The 24441-nt window shown below is 48.4% G+C and overlaps 1 protein-coding gene across 2 annotated transcripts in view; it reads left to right on the top strand.

Annotated features, from left to right (window-relative positions):
• Nucleotides 1-379: 379 nt before the first annotated feature.
• The window catches only part of LOC123754231 (HEAT repeat-containing protein 6), a gene marked incomplete at its 5' end in the record, with an annotated part of 62459 nt that continues 38397 nt past the window's right edge, over nt 380-24441 (top strand). For both annotated transcript variants that reach the window (XM_069313180.1, XM_069312698.1), the window contains 5 exon segments: nt 380-552; nt 7562-7788; nt 11805-12034; nt 12208-12339; nt 23520-23736. In XM_069313180.1, coding sequence (XP_069169281.1) covers nt 380-552; nt 7562-7788; nt 11805-12034; nt 12208-12339; nt 23520-23736 — 979 coding nt within the window.

The raw sequence follows: 24441 nt of genomic DNA, 5'->3' as shown, positions 1-24441 counted from the left end.
CATGAGCTCCATGCATTGACTGATGCCAGAAAGTTATACATATCCATTCAGTCGGGATAGCTCCGGGGAGCCTCCGGGACTCACTCAGAAAATGGCGTTTCATTACATTCAACGCTGGATTTTTCTCCCATAAGGTTATAAACCTTTCTTGTGGTCCTCATCAAGTTCAATATACCGTAGATGGTGGCCCTCAGGTAAAGTTAGATATTTACATCACATGACACTTGGAATTTATATTGGTACAGATTGTCAGTCTTATATTTTCATTGAAACAAAGTTGTGTGTTTCACCAAGCTCACAGTTCTCTGCATCAACTTTTTCTTGAAATCAACAGACTCATCATCTTACTGGTTAATGATTTTGTTATTTTTCTATACAGAAAGTTGGAAAACAGCACAAGTTCAGCTACTGGCCTCCTTTAATGTGTCAAAGCCCATCTCTAATGACAAGTGTGTTGAAGGACCCTTCTCCCTCAGTAAGAATGGCATCACTGCAAGTTATAAACACTTTCCTCCTGGATTCTTCACAAGTCCTCACACTTGCTGTTGAGAAGTGAGTTATGTTGTCATATCTCTACAGTTAAAATTTGTGTATATTTTTTTTCTGTGGAGAGCCCCACCTGCTCCCCGGAGCTATACAGGGCTGATATGTATGTATTAGACCGTAGCATCAGTCAATTTGAATGGAGTTGAATTGAATTAAGGCAAGAACGGTGAGTGTCACCCTGAGACAAGGGGACAGAGCAACCTTCAAACTTGCACGAAGCGAGATGGGACCGTGAGGACGCATCCTTCAGACCAGTGAGCCCTGGTAGCGTTTTCCAGGGCCCTTAGGCTGACTGCTAAGGGAAGCCCAGGCATGGCACTGCTAACCAGTGCCCAAACTACCAAGAAAACAAATAAAGCTGAACCCCTGCAACGTGTACAATCACAGGGGCCCTAGTGGGGGACCACCAGAATAACAGAGGGTGAACTATAACCAAGGGGCAGACCCCCCACCACGCAAAAACAAAAAAAGAAAAGAAAACCCCCACAAAAGTACAACGTCTCCAAGGGAACAGATCCGGTCCCTGTGATATTATTAGACAGTTGCATAGTACCTTGCGCCCCTACCAGCGACGATACTACCTACTACCCAAGGTCAAACAGCGACCAAGAAAACCTTAGCTGACCCCAAGGGCGGGCAATTACTGAGCTGCAAAAGATCTTTACAGAGGTAGTTCCCAAACAACTTGTGGAAGAGAACCCCAAGCCGCAAGGGCAGTACTTACAGGGCACATAGGGAAGATGGCCCTAGGTGCATGCAGTCCCAGTACTTCAGAAATTACGCCTGGCCCGCACACCACCACACAACAGAACAGCACCACCAGGCACAGTACTTTTCAGAGACTGGAGCCAGAGTCGAACGACCACTACGCAACACATCAACCTCAGAACTGGGGTTGGGTAGCCGGTGCGGGGTATGGGGCTTCTCCTTTCCCCTCCCATGGATGGGGGAGCTGCGAGGACAGGCGACGCGGCAGTGGATGTGACGTCATGCTTGTTTGCTTGTTGTCAGATTGGGGAGTTCTGCTTAACAGTTTGGTTTTCGGTAGCAATGCTTCACCAGTTGGGGTCTGTTTCAGGACGCCTACCTTTCTGGGTGCCTAACTCGGTAGATGGCAGACAGAATGCTTCCAACCACATGTGAGTTTCTATAGGCCATTGGGCCCTGGGAAACCCCGCAGGGGCACTCGGGTCCTATGGATGTGACCCCCTGAGTCCCCCCCCCCCCCCCTCACTTTGTGCGAGTTTGAGGGTTGCTCTAACCCCTTGTTTTATGGCGACGCTCAATGTTTTTGCCTCCTGTTGGGTCGGTGGGTTGGGTCATGCGCCTGTTGGGTCGGTGGCAACTTCGACCTTGAGTCCTGCAAGCTTTGTTGCTCGTTTGTGACTCAATTCACCCAATCTACTGATGACATTATTTGGGAACAGGCGGCTCATGCGTTGCAAGATAGATTTAGGTTGTTGCAACGTGCTAGGTTGGTTGCTTTTCCGGATGCCCTGAGGCTGCCCCGCTTTGCTGATAGGGACCCGGACTTGAGGGTGTTGGTCGCGTCGGCCTTGGTTCAGTCCGCATCCCCTTGTTCTTTCCCTGATGTGGTTCATTTGTTTCCCCCCATCCCTGCTTCCGGCTTCTAAGCGTCTGATGGCTTCGGGGTCGGGACAGTGTTTAGAGATTTCTGACACTCGGGCGGTTTCAAGGGTTGCCCCATCCAGGGTGGCGACGGAGGCATTCGAGTCTGTTCCTCCAGCCATTGCTCCGGGGTCTGACCAGTGGGCCCACTCTCTTCCTGCTCTTTTGGCCACCCCAGCCTTTTCTTGTGAGTCAGGGGCTTTGGAGGACGACTTGCCCCCGGGGCCTGACATGGAGGTCCCGAGGTTGGGGAGGAGCTCACTTGGAGGCCTTGGGCCCCGTTGGTCCCCGCCTGGGTTTTCAGGCCCTCCGAGCGGGGCTTACTGTTACAAGGAGTGGGGTTTTCCTTTCCCCCACTCTGCGTACGAGTTGGCTTTGGGTTCGGCTCCTTCCCAGATTCGGTTCCGTGTCCCTGCGGGGACCTTCAGGTCCGTCCTTCCAGAGGTTTTCAGCTTCCCATGTCGCCTGCTGGGGTGCGGGCAGCCATTGCGGCTTACCTCCTGCACGACCCAAAGTATGCTTCTATAATGGATCCGTCTTCCTTCAGGTTTGGATCTTCATCTCCATACTGGGTTCGTTATTAGGTTCCGGAGTTGTCCTGGCTTGTGGACTGCCCTTTGTTCTCGCTGGATGCTTGGGACACCGTCTGTCGGCCCCGCACGCTTGAATAGTACTAGACATTGACTGTGGTCAAGGTTTACCTGGGGCAACTTTGAGCACCTTAATGAGTGCCTTTTCACTCTGGCTATTCTGCGGGATGTTCAGCTTCATGTACAGGTCCCTTCCCTGTCGGCTGTGCTTGTGGCTGAGGACTTACACGCGCGGGGCTCGTTGGCTTCAGTCCTGTGTTTCTTTTCCCTCATTGCGCTGTCTTCGGATTGGCTTGGGGGATGTGGAGGTGCTTGGGGCCGCTCCTGGGTCTGGCGGCTTTGTCTCGGCTGCTTGTGCGTCATCTGCACTTTTGAAGCTGTTTGCGCAATCCTGTGGGATGCGCTGTCGCGGTTTTTCGCTGCACGTCTCGCATGTCGACAGGTGGTGCTCGCTTCCTCCTTAGAATCCACTTGGGCCCTGGCTCTTAGAATGTCTTCGCCCTTTTGTCCTTTATTGTTGCGGCCTCTGCAGTCGAGTGGTATATGCAAGGGGCGGCTTCCAGTTGCTGCCTGATGTCTGACTTGTTGGTTCTAAGGTCTCGGGTGGGTTCGTCCCGGAGGGGTCGTGCCAGGGCTCCCAGTTCCTCTTGTCAAGGTGGGCCACAGGTGCCAGTTTCGGAGCCGGTGCCGCCTTTGGTCCCGGCTGCGCCTGGTCGGCGAGGTGCTCGCTCTTTGCACACGTCGGGTTCTCATAAGGAGCATCAGCCCTTTTGTGGTTCGCTCCATTGATGGGGCGATGGGGGGGGAAGGCTTGCTCTGTTCACTCACGCCTGGTCTCAGGATTCATGATTTTTTGGGTTTGTTTCTTGTGACGTGCGGTGGTGTTGGCTCCTCTTCCTTCGAGGGGTTTGGAGCCATGGGCAAGCCCCTTTTCCTGCGCTCTGTCAGGTTGTCTTGGAGTAGGTGCACTTGGCCGTGGTCGAAATGACAACGTTTCTCAGGTGGGTTTCCCCGTCTGTTTCCAGTTCCGAAATGGGACTGTGCGGACCTGTGGTTCAGTCTGGACTTGTCCCGCCTGAACCCATGGGTTTCTTGCCCCCTCCTTTCGAATGACCACTCTGTCCCAGGTCAGGCTTCTGTTGGAGCCGGGCACTTGGATGGTGTCCTGGATCTCAAGAATGCGTATTGGCACATCCCGATTCATCCGGGATTCAGGGACTGGCTCGGTTTTGTTATGGGATGTCAGAGTTACCGCTTTTGTTGTCTCCCATTAGGGTTGAACCTGGCACTTCCCATGTTCACACACCTTACCCGGGTCGTGGTGGCCCGTCTGCATCTGTTAGGTGTTCGGATGTTGGCTTACCTCGATGACTGGCTGGTTTGGGCTCTCAGTCAGTCCATGTGGCAGCTCACCAGGGGTTTGGTGCTTTCCCAGCTGGTGGAAGTCCCAATTGGTTCCCTCCTAGGTTCGGACCTGGCTGGGTCTTGTGTGGGACTCTTGGACCGCTTTCTTGTCTCTCCCTCCGGAGTCTCTTCATCGGCTGCGGTCCTGCACGTGCCTGTTTCTGGGGGCTCCCGGGTCACCCGGCAGTTGCTCAAGGGTCTGTGTGGGAGCCTGAACTTTGTGATGATGGTCTACCCACTGGGTCGGGTTTGGCTTCGTTGGCTGTTCTTGTTCCTTCATGGATGTCCCTTCCGCCTCTCTTGTGATTGCTGGGTTCGACCCCCAGGGGCCTTATGTCGGCTGCTGCATCGCTGGCTTCCTCTTTGGGTTTTTCGGGGTTCAGTGCCTTGGCGCCTACCCGAGCCCTTACTCGATGTGTTCACAGACGCGTCGTCTCTTGGCTGAGACTTTGTGACCAGTGCTCACCAGGCCGGCCAGGGGCGGTGGGGGCCATCCTTCCGTTGGGCCCAGAACATGGTGTGAGAGCTTGCGGTGGTGTGGTTTGCACTTCAGAGGGTTCCATTCGGACTGCTCCCAGGTGGTTCATTGCCTGAATCAAGGGGGGGTTCGATGCGTTCCTTGGCTCTTTGGGGCTGGTCGCTTCGAGAGGCTCGTCTGCTGAGTTCTCGGGGTTTGGTTCTCCTGGTGTTCCACATCCGGACAGTGTCCAACGTCCTGGCAGACGTCCTGTCCCGGTTTGTTCCCCTGTCCATGGAATGGATGCCTCTTTCAACAGATTGGCCCAGTCCATTACGAGACTGGTTCGCTCCTCTCCTTGAGTCTTCGTGTTTGGTATTTTTGACTCGAGTTTATCACCATCTGTATGGTGATCAGGTGGCTTTCTTTATGGTGTCCCACCTCTGGGCTTCGTCGTCTCAAGGACAGTATGAAGTTTCCTGGCGGTCCTCTAGGTTTCTTTTTCACTGTTCGTCATTGTACTTCGTTTTCGGTTCGGGTGCTGTTGTCCTTTCTCTCGTGGTTGTTCCAGAACCGTCATCTTATTACGAATACTGTCATCTCATATCTTGTGACGCTGGCAGAGCCGTTACAGCTTGCTTTCGTTATAGATGTTACTTCTGCACCGTTTCACAAGCTGTCTCATGCGTTGTTTCACCTCCGGCCTGCTCATGCGCCACCTGAGCCATCCTGGTCTTTGGATGGATTGCTCTCCTATCTCTTTTCTCCTCGCTTTGTTGCGGCCCCTTTGGTTCAGAATTGTGTTTTCTAAGGCTCTTTTCCTGTTGACATTGGCCTTTGGGATCGGGTTGGGGAGCTTCATGCTTTCCTCTGGCGCACGGGTTTCTGCTCTTTTGGTCGTGGTGGTAGGTTCGTTCGTTTGCAGCCGTCTCCTTCTTTTCTGGTGAAGAATGAGACTGCTGCTTTCCGGAGGGGTCCTTGGGTTGTTGATGTTTTGTTGGTCAGGCTGGGGGTGCATCATGTGTTGTGTCCTGTTGCGGCTCTCCACTGTTATTTGTGCGCCACGGCTTTTTGTTATCGGGGACACGCTTTGGGTTGATCCGGTTTTCCTTCTTCCCTGTTCATGGGTATGGGTCTCTCAGTTCGTCCGCAGGGTTATTAAGTCTAGCCAGCCTGTGTTCTATCGCCGTGCCCATGACGTTCATAAGTTTGCTGCATTGGCTGCTGTCTTCAGTAACATGTCCTGGGCTGATATTCGGGAACGGGGTTTTTGTTGGTCGAACAGGGTCTTGGCTGCACGCTACCTCGTAAATGTTCCTGGGCTTAGTTGGGCCTGTGTCGCTTTGGGTCGGCGGTTGCAGCCTGTTGTCTCAACTTCGAGTTGAGGTGCAAGCACCGCCCGCCTTCCGAGTAAGTCCCTCTAGTTTTTGTCTTTGGTGATGTACCCAGGGAGCCGAAGGGGCTCCCTCAAAAAACCAGCGTTGAATGTAATGAAACGCCATTTTCTGGGTGAGACCCAGAAGCTCCCCGGCAACCACAGTCGGCAATTTTTTCACATATTTTGACATCCAGTCTCGAACTGGATTGTGGATCGCTGGCATGTTAGGTCTGGGGGCTCCCCCTTCCCCCTCCCCCTCCCAGGGAGGGAGGAGCTGCGCAGACATGCAGTGCAGCTCATGTGATGTCATGCTTGTTTGCTCGTTTTCATTTTGGGAGTTCTGTCCACTCGTTTGTGTTTTATTGTTGTTTTAACCAGAATAGGGATTTGTTTGGAGGTGCTTACCTTTCAGGGTGCCTGGCCCAGTTGATGGCAGACATAGAATGCTCCAAATCCCATGTGCATTTCTATAGGCCATTGCTCCTCGTGGCTCTCTGAGGAAGGGGGGGGGGGCCAGGTTCTGGTTCGTGGTCTTCTGGTAGGCCTAGAATTCCATACACACTGACTGATGCCAAAGTCTAATGATATACATTTCAGCCTGGATAGCTCCGTGGAGCCCCGGGTCTCACCCAGAAAATGGCGTTTCATTACATTTAACGCTGGGTTTTTCCTGGTCCACCTGTTCCTAGGCTGATCACTCTGTGGTCATCCTCTCCTCAGTGTTAAGTCTAGTCAGCCTTCTGTCTACCCCTAGTTTTTTAAAGACTGAATAGTGTCCTGTTGGCCTGTTATCTTGTCAGTGTTCTAGGTCTTGGCATCCATGTATGGCTTAATGTCATGTCTCTTAGCCTTGGGTCTGATCTTAGCCATGAATCCCATGGTGTTCCCTCCTTCCTTGTGAGCTAGTTCCCTTATGTTTTCCTTCTCCATGGGTTCAGGGAGAAGGAAAATTCAGCTTCAGGGAGCCACAAAGGGCTTCCCCCAGAAAACCAGCATGGAATGTAACGAAACACCAATTTCTGGTTGAGCCCCGGTGGGTCCCAGATACTCTCCCTCCCTCCCTTCCAGGTCGTCAGGTGAATGCCTACACCTGCTCTAGAACTGAGGGCCGAGGTGCTGGCTGGAAGTGAGCTTCCCACTTCCCCATACAAGTAGGGGCGGGACGTAAACGAATTCATGCTAGTTTCAAGAGAATTTGATCAATTGTTTACATAGTTGTGGGAGTTCTTTGGGTAGATTTTGTGGCTTTGGTCTCTTTTTGAAGCCACTAGTGATTTGTTTTGATTTTGTGATTTTCTGGTTGCCTTCCCCGGGGAGGTAGTGAAAATAAATATTACAACTCCCTGCACCTCTTCAAATTGGCAAGGTTCTGGTTCTGGCCCCTGATAGGCCTTTAGAAGTTCACAGGTGATGTGATCTAATAAATTGTACCATATCATTATATACAGTAGTAGCATCAGGGAGCCACTGGTCCCTCACTCAGAAAATGGCATTTCATTACTTTCAGTGCTGTTTTTTTTTTTATGTAACAGTGCTGTATTTTGTATTGTCTTACAGTGAAGGAAAGACCTCATACACGACACTTGGCCACCAGCTTGGCACCAGCATACGAGAGCTTCATCGTTGTCTGGCATTGGCCCTTCTCTCGGAAAAGTTTCCTGGTGCTCTTGTCAGAACTCTTAAAACAATTGAGTTACTTGTTGAAAATGTTAACTATTCAAAACTTAAACCTGGTCTTCTCACCAAGATTGTCACTCACGTCAAGTACTTTATGAGATATAAAGGTTAGTGCTGTAATTGTTAAGGTTATCTTTTGATTTAATTTATACACATCTATTTTCTTACATCAGGGAGTCGGCTTAAGAATTCTCAATTACTGAATATGCATGTGAGTAACAAGAGTCCAAGGAGGTGTGTTGTGCATTTAAACAGGAATGAAAAGTGACACTGAACCGACTAGGTAGAAGCAGCTTCTCAGGCTAGAATGAATAATAAACATTTTGGTTGGGATTGTAATTGTTTGCATATGGTCTCTTATACAGCTGTGCTTCTGCTATATATGCTTTAATTTAATTTGATGGAGTATTTTTGATAAAAATTTGCATGATACCTACTGTACCTTTCCATCTTTTTTCTTTTCTGTGGAGAGCCCCTCCAGCTCCCTGGAGCTATACGGAGCTGATATGTACTGTATTTGACCGTGACATCAGTGAAAGCGAATGGAGTTCTAAGCCTACCTGAGACCACGAGCCAGAACCTGGCTCCCTCAAAGAGGCACGAGGAGCAATGGCCTATAGAAACCTCCATGTAGTTGGCAGCATTCTATGCCATCTACCCGGTTAGGCACCCAGAAAGGTAGGCATCCCAAAACAGACCTCAAATGGTGAAACATTACTACCAAAAACCAAACTGCTAAACGGAACTTCCCAATCTGAAAACAAGCAAACAAGCATGATGTCACACCCACCGCCGCGCCGCCTGTCCGTGCAACATCCCCCTCCCTGGGAGGGGAAAGTACTAGTCCCGGACCCATCGCTGGTTAGCCAATCCCAGTTCTGAGGCTGATGTGTTGAGTGGCAGTCGTTTGACTTTGGCTCCTGATTCTTAGCAAACCTGTGCCTTGTGAGGTTGTTGTGCTGTGTGAGCCAGGAGTAATTCAAGAAGTACGTGGGCTGCATGCACCTAGAGTCTTCTTCCCTAGGTTCCCTGTAACTACTGCCCTTGCAGCTTTGGGTTGCCTTCCACAAGTTGCTCGGGATCTACCTCCGCAGGGTCTTTTGCTGTTCGGTGATTGTCCACCTTTGGGGTTAGCTGTGGTTTTGCTTAGCTACTGTTTGGCCTTGGGTAAGAGGTAGTTGCTGGTTGGGGTGCAAGGTACAGTGCACCTTGTCTTATAATATCATAGCGGCCAGTTCTGTTCCTTTGGAGGTGCTGTACTTTTGCAGGGTTTTTCTTTTCTTTTTCTTTTTGCCTGTGGCTTCTTCGGCAGTTGGTCCGGCACTCCTTGAAGAAAACTATCTAGTTTTCTTTTGAAGAAGTCACGATTGTTCCGACAATATTTCTTATATTCGCTGGGAGGATATTGAACAACCGTGGCCCTCTGATATTTATACACTGTTCTCTGATTATGCCTATTGCACCCCTTGCTTTTCACTAGTTCTATTCTGCATTTTCTTCCATATCGTTCACTCCAATATGTTCATATTTTACGGGTGACTCATCTGTCTAGTTTTTGTAGTTTGGCTCTCCTGGATTGTTCACGTTCGGGATGTGTCCAATGTTCTGGTGGACGGCCTGTCCCGGTTCATTCCCCCTTTCCAGGGAATGGATGGTTGACGCCAATTCGTTGAGTTGGCTCTGCCAGACGTTCGGGCCTCTGGAAGTGGATCTCTTTGCATCGGCATGGTTGAGGCGTCTCATGGTATACATGGCACCCTTTCCCAACTGCGAGGCCATTGGTGACGATGCCTTCAGGCTGGACTGGGTGATGTGGAGTTATCTATATTGTACCTCTTTTCCCCAGTTCAGCTGTTGCTCTAGGTCTTGGCTCGCTTGTAGACTTACCAGGGAAGAGTTGTCCTTCTGGCTCCTTGGTGGCCAGCCCAGCCTTGGTTTCAGGTGCTGCTTGCTTGGTGTCTGAACTCGAGGTCTTCCCGCGGCTCTGCCTCTTTCAACAGATCGGTCCAGCCCGGTACGAGGCTGGTTCGTTCTTCTCCTCAAGTCTTCGTATCTGGAGTTCCTGATTCGGGTTTATCATTACTTGTATGGGCGCAGGTGACTTTGTTATTAAACTCTCACCTGTGTGCTTCATCTTGGTGGCAGTATGATGTTTCCTGGCAGTCGTCCCGGTTTTTCCTATCACTGAGTAGGTGTACTTCGGTCTCTGATAGGGTTGTTTTGTCCTTCATTTCATGGTTGTTTCAGGACCTTTATCTTATGCCAAATACTGTCGCCTCATATTGTACAGTGCTTGCGGAGCCGCTCCTGTCTGCGTTTTGTATTGATGTTACGTCTGCTCCGTTCCGAAAGTTGTCGCGTGCATTATTTCACCTCCAGCCTGCTCATGCGCCACCTGAGCCTTCCTGGTCTTTGGACCATGTGCTATCTTTTCTCTCTTCTCCTCCTTTTGTTGTGGCCCCTTCGGTTCAGGATTTCTTCCCCCCCCCCCCCCCCAAGGCTCTTTCCTGTTGGCTTCTAGGGGTCGGGACGGGGAGCTTCATGCTCTCCTCCGGCGCAGGAGATCCTACTCTTTTGGTCTTGGTGGTAGGTTTGTTCAGTTGCAGCCGTCTCCTTCTTTTCTGGTGAAGAACGAGACTGCTGCTTTCCAGAGGGGTCCTTGGGTTGTTGATGCTTGGTTGGTCAGGCCGGGATGCATCATGTGTTGTGTCTGGTTGCGGCTCTCTGCTGTTATTTGTGCGCCATGGCTTCGGTGGCGGGGGATGCGCTTTGGGTTGACCCAGTTTCTCCCCTTCCCTGTTCCCGGGCACAGGTCTCCCAGGCCGTCCGCATGGTTATTAAGTCTAGCCAGCTTGCAGTCTATCCTCGTGCCCACGATGTTCGTAAGTTTGCTGCTTTGGCTGCTGTTTTTGGCAACATGTCTTGGGTTGACATTCGGGCACAGGGTTTCTGGAGGTCAAACAGGATCCTGGCCGCTCTCTATCTTGTCAATGTCCCTGGACCTGACATGGTTCAGGGCCTGCGTTGCATTGGGTTGGTGGTTGCAGCCAGTTCTCTTGACTTTGCGTTGAGGAGTGAGGACTGACTGCCGCCCGGGTAAGTCCCTGTTTTTCCTTTTCTTTGGGTAGTTAGCTCCAGGGAGCCGATGGGGCTCCCCCCAGAACACCAGCATTGAATGTAATGAAATGCCATTTTCTGGGTGAGTCCCAGAGGCTCCCCAACATCCCTCCCTCCCTCTAGTCGGCGGTGTTTTTCGCATATTTTTGACATCCAACTTAAGAACTGTTAGTTCGATCGCCGGCGCGAGGCTCTGGGGTTTCCCCCTTTCCCCTGCCAGGGGGGTGGTTGTGCAGACAACAGTGCGGCAACGTGATGACATCGTGCTCATTTGCCACTTTTTGTTTGGAGAGTTCTGTCCACTCGTTCGGCTTTTGATAGCAATATTTTCACCAGAATAGGGGTTTGTTTTTGGGTGCCTACTTTTCTGGGTGCCAGACCCAGTCGATGGCAGACATAGAATGCTCCCAACCACACATGGGGATTTCTATAGGCCATTGCTCCTTATGCTCATCTGAAGGGGGCCAGGTTCTGGCTCATGGTCTCCAGTAGGTCGAACTCCATGCACTTTGACTAATGCTAGAAAGTTGTTAATATCGATATCAGCTTGGATAGCTCTGGGGAGCCTCTGGGACTCACCCAGAAAATGGCTTTTCATTACATTCAACGCTGGTGTTCTAGTGCTTTCCTTCTTCATGATAGTGGCAAGTGGGGCAATATTTATAATATTTGCAACTAGAAATTTGGTGCATTTGAAATTAAAAAAAAAATGTGCTGCAATTTATAAGTGATTTATTTTGAAACAATCTTTGTGAATTTGTATTTCTGCATTTCCTTTAGACTTAATGGCATATACCATATTAAGATGCAAGAGTCTCTGCTTTTCCTGGGCTAGTGGTGTAAAACTGGGTTATTAGAGCATAAATATTGGCCTCAGAAATGGACTTGCTTTGCTACTGTAGTTATACAAGCTTCACATAATTGCATTATATTGCTCATACTATGGAAACTGTTAACATGATTATGTCTTGAGAGTGTAAAATACCAACTATGACACTTACTTCAGAGGCTGTGGTTCGTGCAAATGCCTTCTCCGTAATGGTGAGTGTACTGATGATCAAACCACAAGTAGCAGAACTGAGAGACTTGCTCCTGAGGTACCAGATCCCAACCCCTCCAACTCTCACATTGCCACCAGAGGTCATGCCGCCCCCATTCATGGAAGAAGAATTACCAGGAGAAGAGCAAGATGAAGCCGAGGCTAGCTTGAGGAAGGAAATGGAGACAATGAACTTAGTAAGGAACATTTTCCAATTATTCTATTTACTGTGTAAACATTGCAAGGGTTGAGCTATATTATGTTGATGAGGAATTGTGGTTCATTGTACAATATCTCAAGATAATGTCATATTTTTTAAAGTACATACAGTATACTGTAATTAGAACATTTTCTTATTTATCTTCTTCAGTTAAGTGAGGAGGAAGAAGAAAAATCTGAGGATAACCCACAGGGCAAGTCAGTAGTGTCATGGCTAATGCAGCGTTGTGTTGACTCTCTGCTGACACCAGACCATGATGCTGTGCGCGGCATTTACATCCAGGTGAGATGGTTAGCAATTTTTTACTATTTTTGACTCCAGGAGACTGAGATCTAGCTCTTTATGCATCGCCTCCTAACCGTTTATTCCTAGCGCACCAATTACCTCTCTTGACATTAATGTTGTCATCATAGGCTGTAGATATTTTCCACATCCTAACATAAAATTCAATAAAGTTTGTTAAGCATGAATTTCCCTCTCTGAAGCTGTGTTGTGTGCCTGTTATAAAATTTACTCTTCCTAAATGTGCAACAGTCTCTTTCCTGATGACGTTTTCCTGGATCTTGCATGGAATGCATGTTAATGACACTGGTCTATAGCTTACCCGTCATGTCTGTCCCCTTTCTTGATTATTGGAACTACCAGTACATTTGCCTGTTTCCATGTAGCTCTCTCATCTCTAGGGATATATTGAACATTAGAGATAAAGGGTAAGATAAGAGCCTTGCAATTTCTTTCAGTAAGATGATGGTATCTAGTCTGTTCCTACGGCTTTTGTTACATTCAGTTCCTCCAGGTGTCTTTTTACCTCTCCTGCATTTTAATTCTGTCTAGTGTTGTTTCTGGTTGTCTGTTGTCACCCCTACTTGAACACCACTCGGGTTCCGGTTTGTACACCACCTGGAACCTCTTGTTGAGTTCTTCAGACTTCCTTGTCATTCTCAATAGTATTCCTCCCTGCCTCCACAGTTAGGTTACATGAACATGATCTTTTTGATTGTTTTCCTCCGTATATGGCTGTGCAACAGCTTAGGGCTGGCTCCTTGCTTTTTCTGCAACGTCATTTTTAAACTGCTACTCTGCTGCATTCCTGGTTCTTGTGTACTCATTCCTGGCCCTCTTTAAGCCTTTCTATTTGCCTCTATACCCATGTCCCCCATACTTATTCCTTGCTGTTTTTATTTTATTTTCCTCCTCACTTTGAGGAGGGAAAGCAATTATGAGAAGGATTTCCTTTGAGGAGGAAAAGCAATTAGTAGAAGGATTAAAACAGAGGAGCTTGAAGCTTGAGGCTTCAAGAAGACCTAGACAAGCTGAAGGAATGGTCAAACGAAATGAATGGTTGTTAGTTTAACCCAAGCGAATGTAATGTAATGAAGATAGGTGTAGGGAGCAGGAGGCCAGATACAAGTTATCATTTGGGAGATGACAGTCTTCAAGAGTCAGAGAGATTGACTTGGGGGTTGATATCACGCCTGACATGTCCCCTGAAGCCCATATCAAGAGGATAACATCAGCAGCATTTGCCAGGTTGGCCAACATAAGTTGGCCAACCTGGCATATGCTGCTGCAGGCTACCCAGGATCATTTGTCAGGTTCATTCAGTCAAGTGCACAATACGGTACATGAGATTTTGGCCTTCTGACATGCCCTAAGGAGGATTAAGATTCCTGTGTGCTCTGGCTTCATTTAGATGATTCCCAGTGGTTCATTAACTAAGAGGGAACTAAGAGGGCTCCCTTCAGTCCATTGCTCTTTGCAGCTGGACACTGCAGGTAGCTCATCTACTGGATTCTTGAGGTTTGGTTCTCGACACTATTCACACTTGAGGAGTATCCAATGCTCTCGTGGATGATCTGTCTCTTCTGTCCCATTTTCACAGAGTGGACCTTGGTTGTGCATACTTATAGTGGCTTTGCGAGATGTTTGGGCTCCCCAACATGAATCTTTGTGTTGGTTTGGAATTGATGCCTTGTGTCTTTGTGGCTTCATTCCCTGTTTGCAGTATGGATGTATTGGCTCTCTTTTGGCTACTTCTTGTCACTTTATTGTCATTCTTTCATCTCTGTTAGTGTTTTCTTTTTCTTTCATGGTTGTTTATCAACTGGCATATTATGCCTAATACTGTTGCCTCTTATAGTATAGGACTGGCAGAACCTCTACCACTTGGTTTTGGCATTGATGCTAACTTGACACCATTTTTCGGAAGCTGTTTTGCTCGTTGTTTCATGTTCAGTCTGCTGATGCACCACCTTAGTCCTCCTGGTGACTGCTTTCTCACCTTTCATTTTCCTCTCAGTTTATTTATTTTTTCCTTTCAGTCCATGATTCTTTATTTGAAGCTGTTTTTCGGTTCTACTCGTTTTTGGTTTTAGGGTCGTGGGGCTGCATGTTCCTCTCTGGATGTGGGGTTTTTATTCTTTTGATCTGGTGGGGTATTATGTTTGCCTGCACCCGTCTCCTCCTTGTCTGAGGAAAATGAGTCAGTGTGGTTCCAGAAGGGTCCTTTGGTTGTTGATGCTTGGTTGGTTCAGTCGAGGGGGGCATCATACGCATCCAAAGAGCCCGCTGGCAGGTCTTTGCCACTACCTTTGTGCCAACAATTCTTTCTAGGTGGACTTTTTGTGGGTTGGTCTTTTTTCCTTGGTTCCCTGTTCCAAGACTTTTAATTCTCAGGTTGTCCAGTGTCATCAAGTCCAGCCATCCTGCAGTCCTCCCTCGTGCCCTTGTTTGTAAGTATGCAATTCTCGCAGCGGTCTTTGCTACCATGTTCTCTGCTGATATTCAGGTGCAAGAGTTTAGACTGCCCGATATTTAGTTAATGTTCCCAGTCCTCACGATGCCAGTGTTCCCTTGGATCGTCTCTCTCGGCCAGTTGTCTCTTCTTCATCTTGAATACCTTTGATCTCTCCTCCTCCCTGGTATTTCCCACCTTGAGTATTGCTTGATACTTGCTCACTCCTTCAGAGCAGGAGAAATTGCTGAAATAGAGGGAATGCAGATAACATATGCTGCACGCATAGAGACGATAAAGCACCTAAACTATTGGGATTGTCTCAAAGCTCTCAAGATATGCCAGGCCCAAGTCTCAGATTTGCACAGTAAGATAACAAATGTTGAATCCAGCAGTTATCTGTATTGGTTTGCAGACTCTAGATGCTTTGCTTGTAGGGTGGTGGAGTGTTACCAGCTCTCTGCACCTCTGTTGTCCAAATAGAAGTCTGCAGCAGATATGACCTAGAAGTTGGGAGCCATCTGAGCGAATATAGCTTCAGAGAGATGCTAGGCTTCGTGCAGAAAGAGACATTTCATTTAATTACAATTAATGCTAGATATTAAAATGGAATTTGGATGATAAATATGGTTGGCAAATTTGGTCCAGATTTTTGCAAAATCTGCTATATCGGGGTATGCTGTATATGTATGTATGTTTGTATATACAGTACAGTATATATGTGTGCTTGTATATACAGTATGTATGTATGTATATACAGTATGTATGTATATACAGCATGTATGTATGTAATTGTAAAGAAAGAGACACACTACAATTTTCACAGAAGTGTTAATGTAATTTTATTTTTCTAAGTTCGCTCCTTCCCCCTTATCTGGGGAAGGTCCCCAGTGGTTCTCTGAAGCTACCTTACTGAGATTGCTCCATGGAAATTCTGTTTGGTCTTCTTGGGACCAGAGCCAGAACCTGGTCAGTCTCCTCAAAGAGGCACAGGGGGTGAGTGGCAGTTCTCTACCCCACCGGGAAAACATCCAGAAAGTCAATGAAAATTTACAGACAACTTGAGGGTTCACAGAAAATGAAGCCTCGAAACTGCCAAACGACACTATAAATGATTCACAAAGAACAAGAATTTCACTCAAACTAGCTCAAAATGTATTAGTAGTGATCACTACTATCAGACAGCCGTGGATTTCGAGCGGGAAGATAGTGCCTCTCACAGCTACTTGAGCACTACGACAAAGTCACTGAGGCATTAGAAGAGAAACAGAATGCTGATGTGATATACACGGACTTCGCAAAGGCCTTCGATAAATGTGACCATGGCGTGATAGCACACAAAATGAAGTCAATGGGAATAACCGGTAAAGTAGGACGCTGGATACTCAGTTTTCTGTCAAACAGGACTCAGCGAGTAACTGTCAACCATATAAAATCTAGTCCAAGTGCAGTGAAAAGCTCTGTACCTCAGGGTACAGTCCTTGCACCACTGCTTTTCCATATTCTCATATCAGATATAGACAAAAATACAAGTCACAGCTTCGTATCATCCTTTGCAGATGACACAAAAATCAGTATGAAAATTACCTCGGCTGAGGACATTGAAAAACTTCAAGCTGATATTAATAAAGTTTTCGACTGGGCATCAGAAAATAACATGATGTTTAACAGTGATAAATTCCAGGTACTCAGGTACGGTAAAAATGAGGACCTTAAACATAATACAGAGTACAAAACACAATCAAATGTACCCATAGTAGGAAAACAGCATGTAAAGGATTTGGGAATAATAATGTCGGACGACCTAACGTTTAAGGAGCATAACCAAGCAAATATTGCGACAGCCAGAAAAATGATAGGATGGATTACGAGAACTTTCAAATCCAGGGATCCCATCACAATGGTTGTACTCTTCAAGGCACTTGTGTTGTCCCGTCTTGAGTACTGCTCAGTACTCACTTCCCCCTTCAAAGCAGGAGAGATTGCTGAAATAGAGGGAATACAGAGAACATATACGGCACGCATAGACGCAATAAAGCACCTAAATTATTGGGATCGTCTCAAAGCCCTCCAAATGTACTCACTAGAAAGAAGACGAGAGAGATATCAAATAATATACACCTGGAAGATACTGGAGGGCCAAGTACCAAATCTACACAGTAAAATAACAACGTACTGGAGTGAACGACATGGAAGAAAATGTAGAATAGAACCAATGAAGAGCAGAGGTGCCATAGGCACAATCAGAGAACACTGTATAAACATCAGAGGTCCGAGGTTGTTCAACGTCCTCCCAGCAAGCATAAGAAATATTGCCGGAACAACCGTGGACATTTTCAAGAGGAAACTAGATTTATTCCTCCAAGGAGTGCCGGACCAACCGGGCTGTGGTGGGTATGTGGGCCTGCGGGCCGCTCCAAGCAACAGCCTGGTGGACCAAACTCTCACAAGTCGAGCCTGGCCTCGGGCCGGGCTTGGGGAGTGGAAGAACTCCCAGAACCCCATCAACCAGGTATCAACCAGGTATCAACCAGCCAGGCTCCTATCACAACCAGCTCCCCTTTAGTCAGTTTTATTACCCGTGTTCTGATGGAAGGTTCTGCCGGTAGTGCTCCAGTTAACCAGTTGTGGGCAAATGCCTCTGCTTCAAGCTAAGTGTTACTCATCCTTGAACTTTCTTAAGTCCAAGGATGGGTGGAACTGTTTTGCATGTGAAGCTAATACTTGGAAGTATTAGCTTCGCACACAAAGATTACACTAACGTGATGCGTCAAATGAACAAATCCACAAGGGCCGTGACGAGGATTCGAACCTGCATCCAGGAGCATCTCAGACACTGCCTTAATTGACTGAGCTATGGCAGGGAAAAAGAGTTGAAACCAAAGTTCTACTGAACTTACTGTATCCCGTAGCCTCTCCGAGGCACAAACCAGGATTTTACACAACTCCCCCCTGCAACTTTACCCTGTCATAGCTCAGTCGATTAAGGCAGTGTCTGGGATGCTCCCGGACGCAGGTTCGAATCCTCGTCACGGCCCTTGTGGATTTGTTCATTAGCTTCACATATGTGTTTTATCTGAGGCTTGTTATGTGGGGCTTGATTTTAGTTATGCATCAGGCTACATTTGCTCAGGGCTTCCTTCTCTGGGTGCCTGCTAGCACTGCCCTTGCACTGAGAGAGTGTTATCTTCTGTGGTGTGTTCAGGAGTTTGCTCCTGAGAGGCCAGTCCACTGGGTGGAGAGCCTTGCTTAGGGCTATTCATGGGTCTTTGACTCTTTTGCTTGGGCCCCCTTGGTTGTGGGGACATTCTCTTGGTTGTGTTCGAGTGTAGTGGAGTGTGTATGCTTTTCTGTGGGGAGCCCCTTTGGTTCCCTGGAGCTTTTGGCCTAATATGTGATATATTAGACCATAGCATTAGTCTATGGCGTTCGACCTACCAGGAACCATGAGCCAGAACCTGGCCCCCTTCAGAGAGGTTGCAGGAAGAAATGGCCCTGGAAAACCCCCATGTGGTTTGGGGTTTTCCTTATCTGCCATCAACTGGGGTTAAGCACCCAGAAAGGTAGGCATTACAAAACAAACCCTAAATGGTAAGAAAATGACAAATAACAACCAAAAAGAGAGAGAGAACTCCTTCCATTCCCAATGAAACGTCACACTCCACTGCTGCTCCACTTGTCCACACAGCCCTCCCATCCCCGAGAGGGGGAGGGGGGGAGCCCGGACCTCCCCGTGCCGGCTATTCAGTTATCCAGTTCGTTCGCTGACGTGGTCCGGGGCGGATGTCTTCTCTGGCCTCGAATTTCAGGAAGAGTTTTTCCCTTGTGGTGTCCTCTGCGGTGTCATAGTGTTGTGGCCAGTTGTCTTAGTGTACTGGGGCTGCATGAGCTTAGGGGTATCCTTCCCTGAGCGTCCTGTAAGTACTACCTTTGCGTGTTAGGGTTCGTTCTCCTGGTGCGTTTGGGATTCCATTTCCGTTGGGGGTTTTTGCTGCTTGGCATTTACCTCGCCCTTGGGGCTGACTGGGGTTTTGTGGACCTTGTTTGGCCTTGGGTAGGGAATGATTTTGAGCTGGCTGGGGCGTCAAGGTGTTGTGCTGCCTGCCTATCTACGTGATAGCTGGTTAATGTTTCTTCTGGGGACGTACTTTTGCGGGGTTTTTCTTTTGTTTTTGTTTTTCTTGCCTGGTGGGGGTCTACCTGGTGTGGCTATCATTCTGCTTAAAATACATTGGTGGCTCTCTGCTAGGCCCCCATGATTGTACACGTCGCAGGGGTTTCAGTGTTTTGATCTTCCCCTTGTTAGCTTTGGGTCTTAACCGGTTAGCAACACCTTGCCTGGACTTCCCGTAGCAGTCAGCCTATGGGCCCTGAAAAACCCTGTCGGGGCTCGGTGGACCACTGGATGTGTCTCCTGGGTTCCAACTCGCCTTGTGCGGGTTCGAAGGTTGCTGTGTGTCCTTGTCTCAGGGTCACAGTCACCTCTTTTGCCTCTGTCATGCTGCCTGTTTAGTCAACGACACCTTTGACCTCGGAGTCTTGCGAGTAGTGTACTCTGCTTGTACTCCAGTACTATTCTAATGGCATTACTGTTAGGGTACAGGCAGCATCCATGTTGCATGCTAGGTTTCAGTTGCTGCAACACGCTAGGTTGGTTTCCCGCCCGGATGCCCCATGGCTGCCCCGCTTTGGTTATAGGGACCCAGACCTGAGGACGTCAGTCGCTTCGACTTTGGTTCAGTCCGCGCTCCTTGGACCCAGATCCACGAAGCAGTTACGTAAGTGCTTACGAACATGTACACCTTTTTTCAATCTTTGCCGGTTTTGTTTATAGTTATTAAACAGTTAATGAGCTCTGAAGCACCAGGGGGCTGTTTATAACAATAACAACAGTTGAGTGGGAAGTTTTCATGCTTGTAAACTGTTCAATAAATGTAACCAAAGCTGTCAAAGATTTAGGAAAGATGTACATGTTCGTAAGTACTTGGGTAACTGCTTTGTGAATCTGGTTCTTTCCCTGTTGTTCATCCTGCACCTCCTTCCCCTGCTTCTGACTCCCAAACTTCTGAGGGTTTCTGAGTCGGAGGGGGGTTTAGTTGGTGTTAAGACTTGGCAGCTTCGGGGGCTGCCCCATTTGGGTTGGGGACGGAAACATTCAAGCCGACTCCTCCTGCCAAGGCTGGTGGGTCCCACCAGCTGACCCCCTTCCCCCCTCCTTTCAGTCTTTCCCCTGGACTCCACCTTTTCTTCAGGGGGTGGAGGGTTTGGAGGACTGCTCTGCCCCATGTCCTGACTCGAGGGATCCCAGGGCTAGGGAGGGGTCGACCTGGGGGGCCTTGGGCCCCCCTTTGCCCTGCTTGGGTGTTAGTGCTCTCTTCACGGGGCTTGTTGTTGCAGGGAGAGAGGGCTTTCTTACCCTCCTTCCCTGTATGTGTATGTTTTGGGTTCGGTTCCAGGCTCCCATGGGTTCCTCGGCCCCGTCCTTCTGGAGGTTTTCTGCCTCTCGTATCTCCACGGGAGGTTCAGGAGGCTCTTGCTGCATACCTCCTCCGTGACCCGGGTTCTGCCTCTGTTTTGGTTTCATCCTTCTTTGAGTTTGGTTCTTCTTCCCCATATTGGGTGCGTTTGGAGGTTCCGGAGTCTTCCTGGCTGGCAGACTGCCCTTTCTTTTCATTGGGGCATGGTATGGGTTCTGTTGGTCCTGCACGCTTGAATGCGGAGTAACGTCTGCCATTCTGCAGATTTATTTGGCAGGGTGGGCGGGAGGAGCAAGTTTGAGCCCCTTAATGCGTGCTTATTTGCCCCTGTGCTTTCTTGGGTTGTTGGCCTTGTGGAGCTGTACATGCAGGTTCTTTCCCTTTCGGCGTCGGTTCAGTTCTTTCCCTTTTTGGTTGAGGAGGCATTTGGCTTCGGTCTTCCTTGAGGTCCAGGGACACCATCCAGGCACCCTGCTTCAAAAGAAGCTGGACCTGAGAGAGTGGTCATCCGAAAAGAGGGGCAAGGAATCCAGTGGTTCAGTCGGAACAAATCCAGAATGAATTGCAGATCTGCACAATCCCGTTGTGGCACTGGAAACAGGCAGGAGCCTACCTGACGGACTGGGTCCTTTTGACCACGCCCAAGCACACCCACTCCAAGATGACCTGACACAGTGCAGGGGAGGATCCGCCCAACGCCACCACAGGCTGGAGGATTCTGGTGCGAGGATTTTGGAGGTCGAACAGGGTCCTGGCCGCCCGTTACAGCGTTCATTTTCCTGGCCCTAGTCAGGCGTCTGTTGCTTTGGGTCACAGGTTGCAGCTAGTTGTCTCGACTTCACGTTGAGGCGAGTGGCGGCCGCCTCCCGGGTAAGTCGCTCTTTTATTTGTCTTTGGTTGTATAGCTGCGGGGAGCTGTTGGGGCTCTTCACAGAAAACCAGCATTGAATGTAATGAAACACCATTTTCTGGGCAAGTCTTGGAGGCTCCTCGGCAACCCTCCCTCCCTCCCACCCACATGTCGTTTTTTTTTGCGTGTTTTGACATTCAGCCTCTGAACTGAGGGTCGATAGCCTGCACGGGGTCTGGGACTCCCCCTTCCCTCTCCTAGGGAGGGGGAAGCTGCGTAGACAGGCAGTGAAGAGGTGGATGTGATGTCATACTTCTTTATTTGTTTTCTGATTGGGGAGTTCTGCTTAGCAGTTCAGTTTTAGGTAGCACTGTTTCACCGGATGGGATCTGTTTTGGGACGCCTACCACCGCCTGGGTGCCTAACTCGGTAGATGGCAGACATGAATGCTTCCAATCACACGGGGATTTCAATAGGCCATTGCTCCTTGTGCCTCCCTGAGGGGGGCCAGGTTTTGTCTCGTGGTTCTCAATAGGTTAGAACTCCATTCATATTGACTGATACCAGAGTCTAATACATAGATATCAGCCCGGTATATCTATGGGGAGCCTCTGGGACTTGCCCAGAAAATGGTGTTTCATTACATTCAACGCTGGTTTTTCCCTGGTTCATTTATTGCTACAGGTTCTGTCCAGTCTGTAGTTGTACTTAGGTTTGGTGATCCTTCTGGCTCCTTGATGACTGACCCAGTCTTGGTTTCCGGCATATCTCACCTGGCGTCCTAATCTGGAGGTTTTTCTGTGGCTCCACCTCTTTCAGCAGAAGAACCTACAGGGTATTTAACTGATTCAACCATCTCCTTTCCTCTACACATCTCAAGTTTTTTTCTGGTCTGTGGTGGGCAGGTGACTTGGTTCCTCTTGTCCCACCTGCATCTTTCTTCATGGCAGCAATATGAAGTTGCTTGGCATTCATTTTGCCAATGTCTGTCTCTTTGTCATCTTCAGTTTCAGTGAAGGTCATCCTTTCCTCTTTCTCTTAGTTGCTTCTCGATCGGCATCTCATGCCTAATACTACTTGTTGTTTGGCACTGATGGAACTGGCATCAATACCTCTTCAGTGCCATTCCACAAGTTGTCCAGTGCATTTTTTTCAGCTCCGGCCAGCTCATGCTCCTCGATTTCTTGTCAAGGTTTTGGTCTTTCTCTCTTTGTCTCGGTTTATGGTTCCTCTTCGGCTTGTGATGCCTTTCTCGGAACTGTGTTTTTGTTGGTTCTCTCTTCTGGATGTAGGGTTGGGGAACTTCGGGCTCTTCTCTGGAGGTAAAGGTCAAGTCTGACCCCTCTGAAGGGGTCGTTTGGTGTTTGATACTTGGTTGGTTCAATCTGGGCGCATTATTTCTTGTCCAGTGGTGGTTCTTAACTGCTACCCAGTGCACCACCAGTTCTCCATTAGTGGCTGCTTTACTGATTGACCCTATTTACTTGTTCACCTGTTCCAAAGCTTGCATTTCCCAGGTTGTTCACAGTGACTTTGACTCTAGCCCGCCTGCAGACCCATGATGTTTGTAAATGCACTGCTTTGGCATTGGTATTTTCCAAATCCTGAACTGGTATTCAGGCTTGGGGGTTTTTGGCTGCCTGTTGTTTGGTTAATGTTCCTGGTCCTAATTGGGCTTGTGTTGCATTATGCCCCGTCTCTGGGCCAGTATTCTCAACTTTATTCTAGTGCATGCTTCCTTTCATCATGCCTGTTAAGTCCCATTTTTGTTCTCTGTGGTTAGTTAGTTTTCAGGAGTCAAGATAACTTCAGGTTGGGGGGGGGAGGGAACCTTCCCCCTGACAAAACCTAGCATTGAATACAGTGAAGCACCACTTTCCGGTAGAACCCCGTTGGCTCCGATTCCCTCCCTCCCTCCCTTTCTCCCTTCCTGCCCTTCCTGCCATGTTCTTTGGTACATTAGCTCTAAAATTGACATGTGGAGTTGGCCGTGTGCAGGTAGGTGCTGGGTCGTCTGGTGATATCAGCCAGTATTAATGAGTTTTGAGCTAGTTTAAGTAAGTCTTTTGTTCTGTGTGAAACATTGTGGAATTTCTTTGGGATGGTTTTAGGCTTTGTTTTCAGTGAACCCTCCAGTTGTCTGTAAAGGTTTGTTGAATTTCTGGATGCTTTCCCAGTGGGGTTGTGAATTGTTACTCTCCCTCTGTGCCTTTGTGAGGGGAAGACCCAGGTTCTGGCTTTGGTCTTCGATATGCCAAACATAACTTCCATGACTGATGTGACCTCTTAACATGGATCAATCTCAGCAAAATAACTTCAGGGAGTCACCGGGCTTTACCAGAAAGAGTTGTTTCATTACATTTGTTGCTGTTTTTTTCTGAGATTAATTGTTGTTTCTCAGGTGCAGCTGCAGTCACTAAAGGTGTTAAGTGCCTTAGTGAGTGAACATCTGAGCATCATTCATGAGAGCCTGCCCCTCATTCAGCACGTGATTAGTGTTTGTAGTGATGCTGTACGTGAGCTACCTCATTCCAGGAGTACACAACTACTGCCAGAGTCTCTGAAGACGTCTGAGACTGGAGATGGTCTGGACCCAGCATTAATGTCTCCGGATCCAGGTACTATTCCTGTTATCAGTTTTCCAGGGTAGCCCCTTGAAAGTTCCCTGAAGCTCTCTCACTGAGATGCCTTCCCACTACTGGGTCACATCAGTCATATGAATCCTGTTGGCCTAATAGGGACCAGAGCCAGAACCTGACCTCCTCACAGACGTGCAGAAACTGAGGGATTGCTACGATTACTCGCACCAGTAAAGCAACTGGAAAGGATGTGAGGCAATACAGGCAACTGCACGGGTCATAGAAAAGAAAGCATTGAAACAGCTAAACAACTCTGCGACGATTCATTCATGACAAATGGTTCACTTGACACTTGCTTGACCCTCCCTAGTGCAAATGGCCACCACCAGGTGACCCAGAGCTCCCAGCCATCAGCCGGCTTCTTGGTCAGTCCTGATACTGATGTGCCACTGTGTAGAAATTTTGTAGCTGTTTCATCATAGCAAGTTCCACTTTTTTCTCGGTTAAGTGGCAGTCATTCTTCAGTGTCCTGTGGGAGTCATTTGCTTGTTTATCATTTCAAATCTTTAGTATTTGATTCATGAACATGTGTTTATCTGTCGGCAATCTTGCACAGACATAGCATATTATTTGCTTCGAGCTCTAGTTATTTAGGTTACTCGTTCCCTAGGTGTTCATCTAACCTTGCCCCTGCACTGATAGTTACTTTACTAGTGTGTTCGGGAGTCTACCCCTCAGAGGCTG

The sequence above is a fragment of the Procambarus clarkii genome, chromosome 1 (assembly GCF_040958095.1).
Source record: "Procambarus clarkii isolate CNS0578487 chromosome 1, FALCON_Pclarkii_2.0, whole genome shotgun sequence".
Classification (NCBI taxonomy): domain Eukaryota; kingdom Metazoa; phylum Arthropoda; class Malacostraca; order Decapoda; family Cambaridae; genus Procambarus; species Procambarus clarkii.
This window is presented reverse-complemented; position numbering and strand designations above follow the sequence as displayed.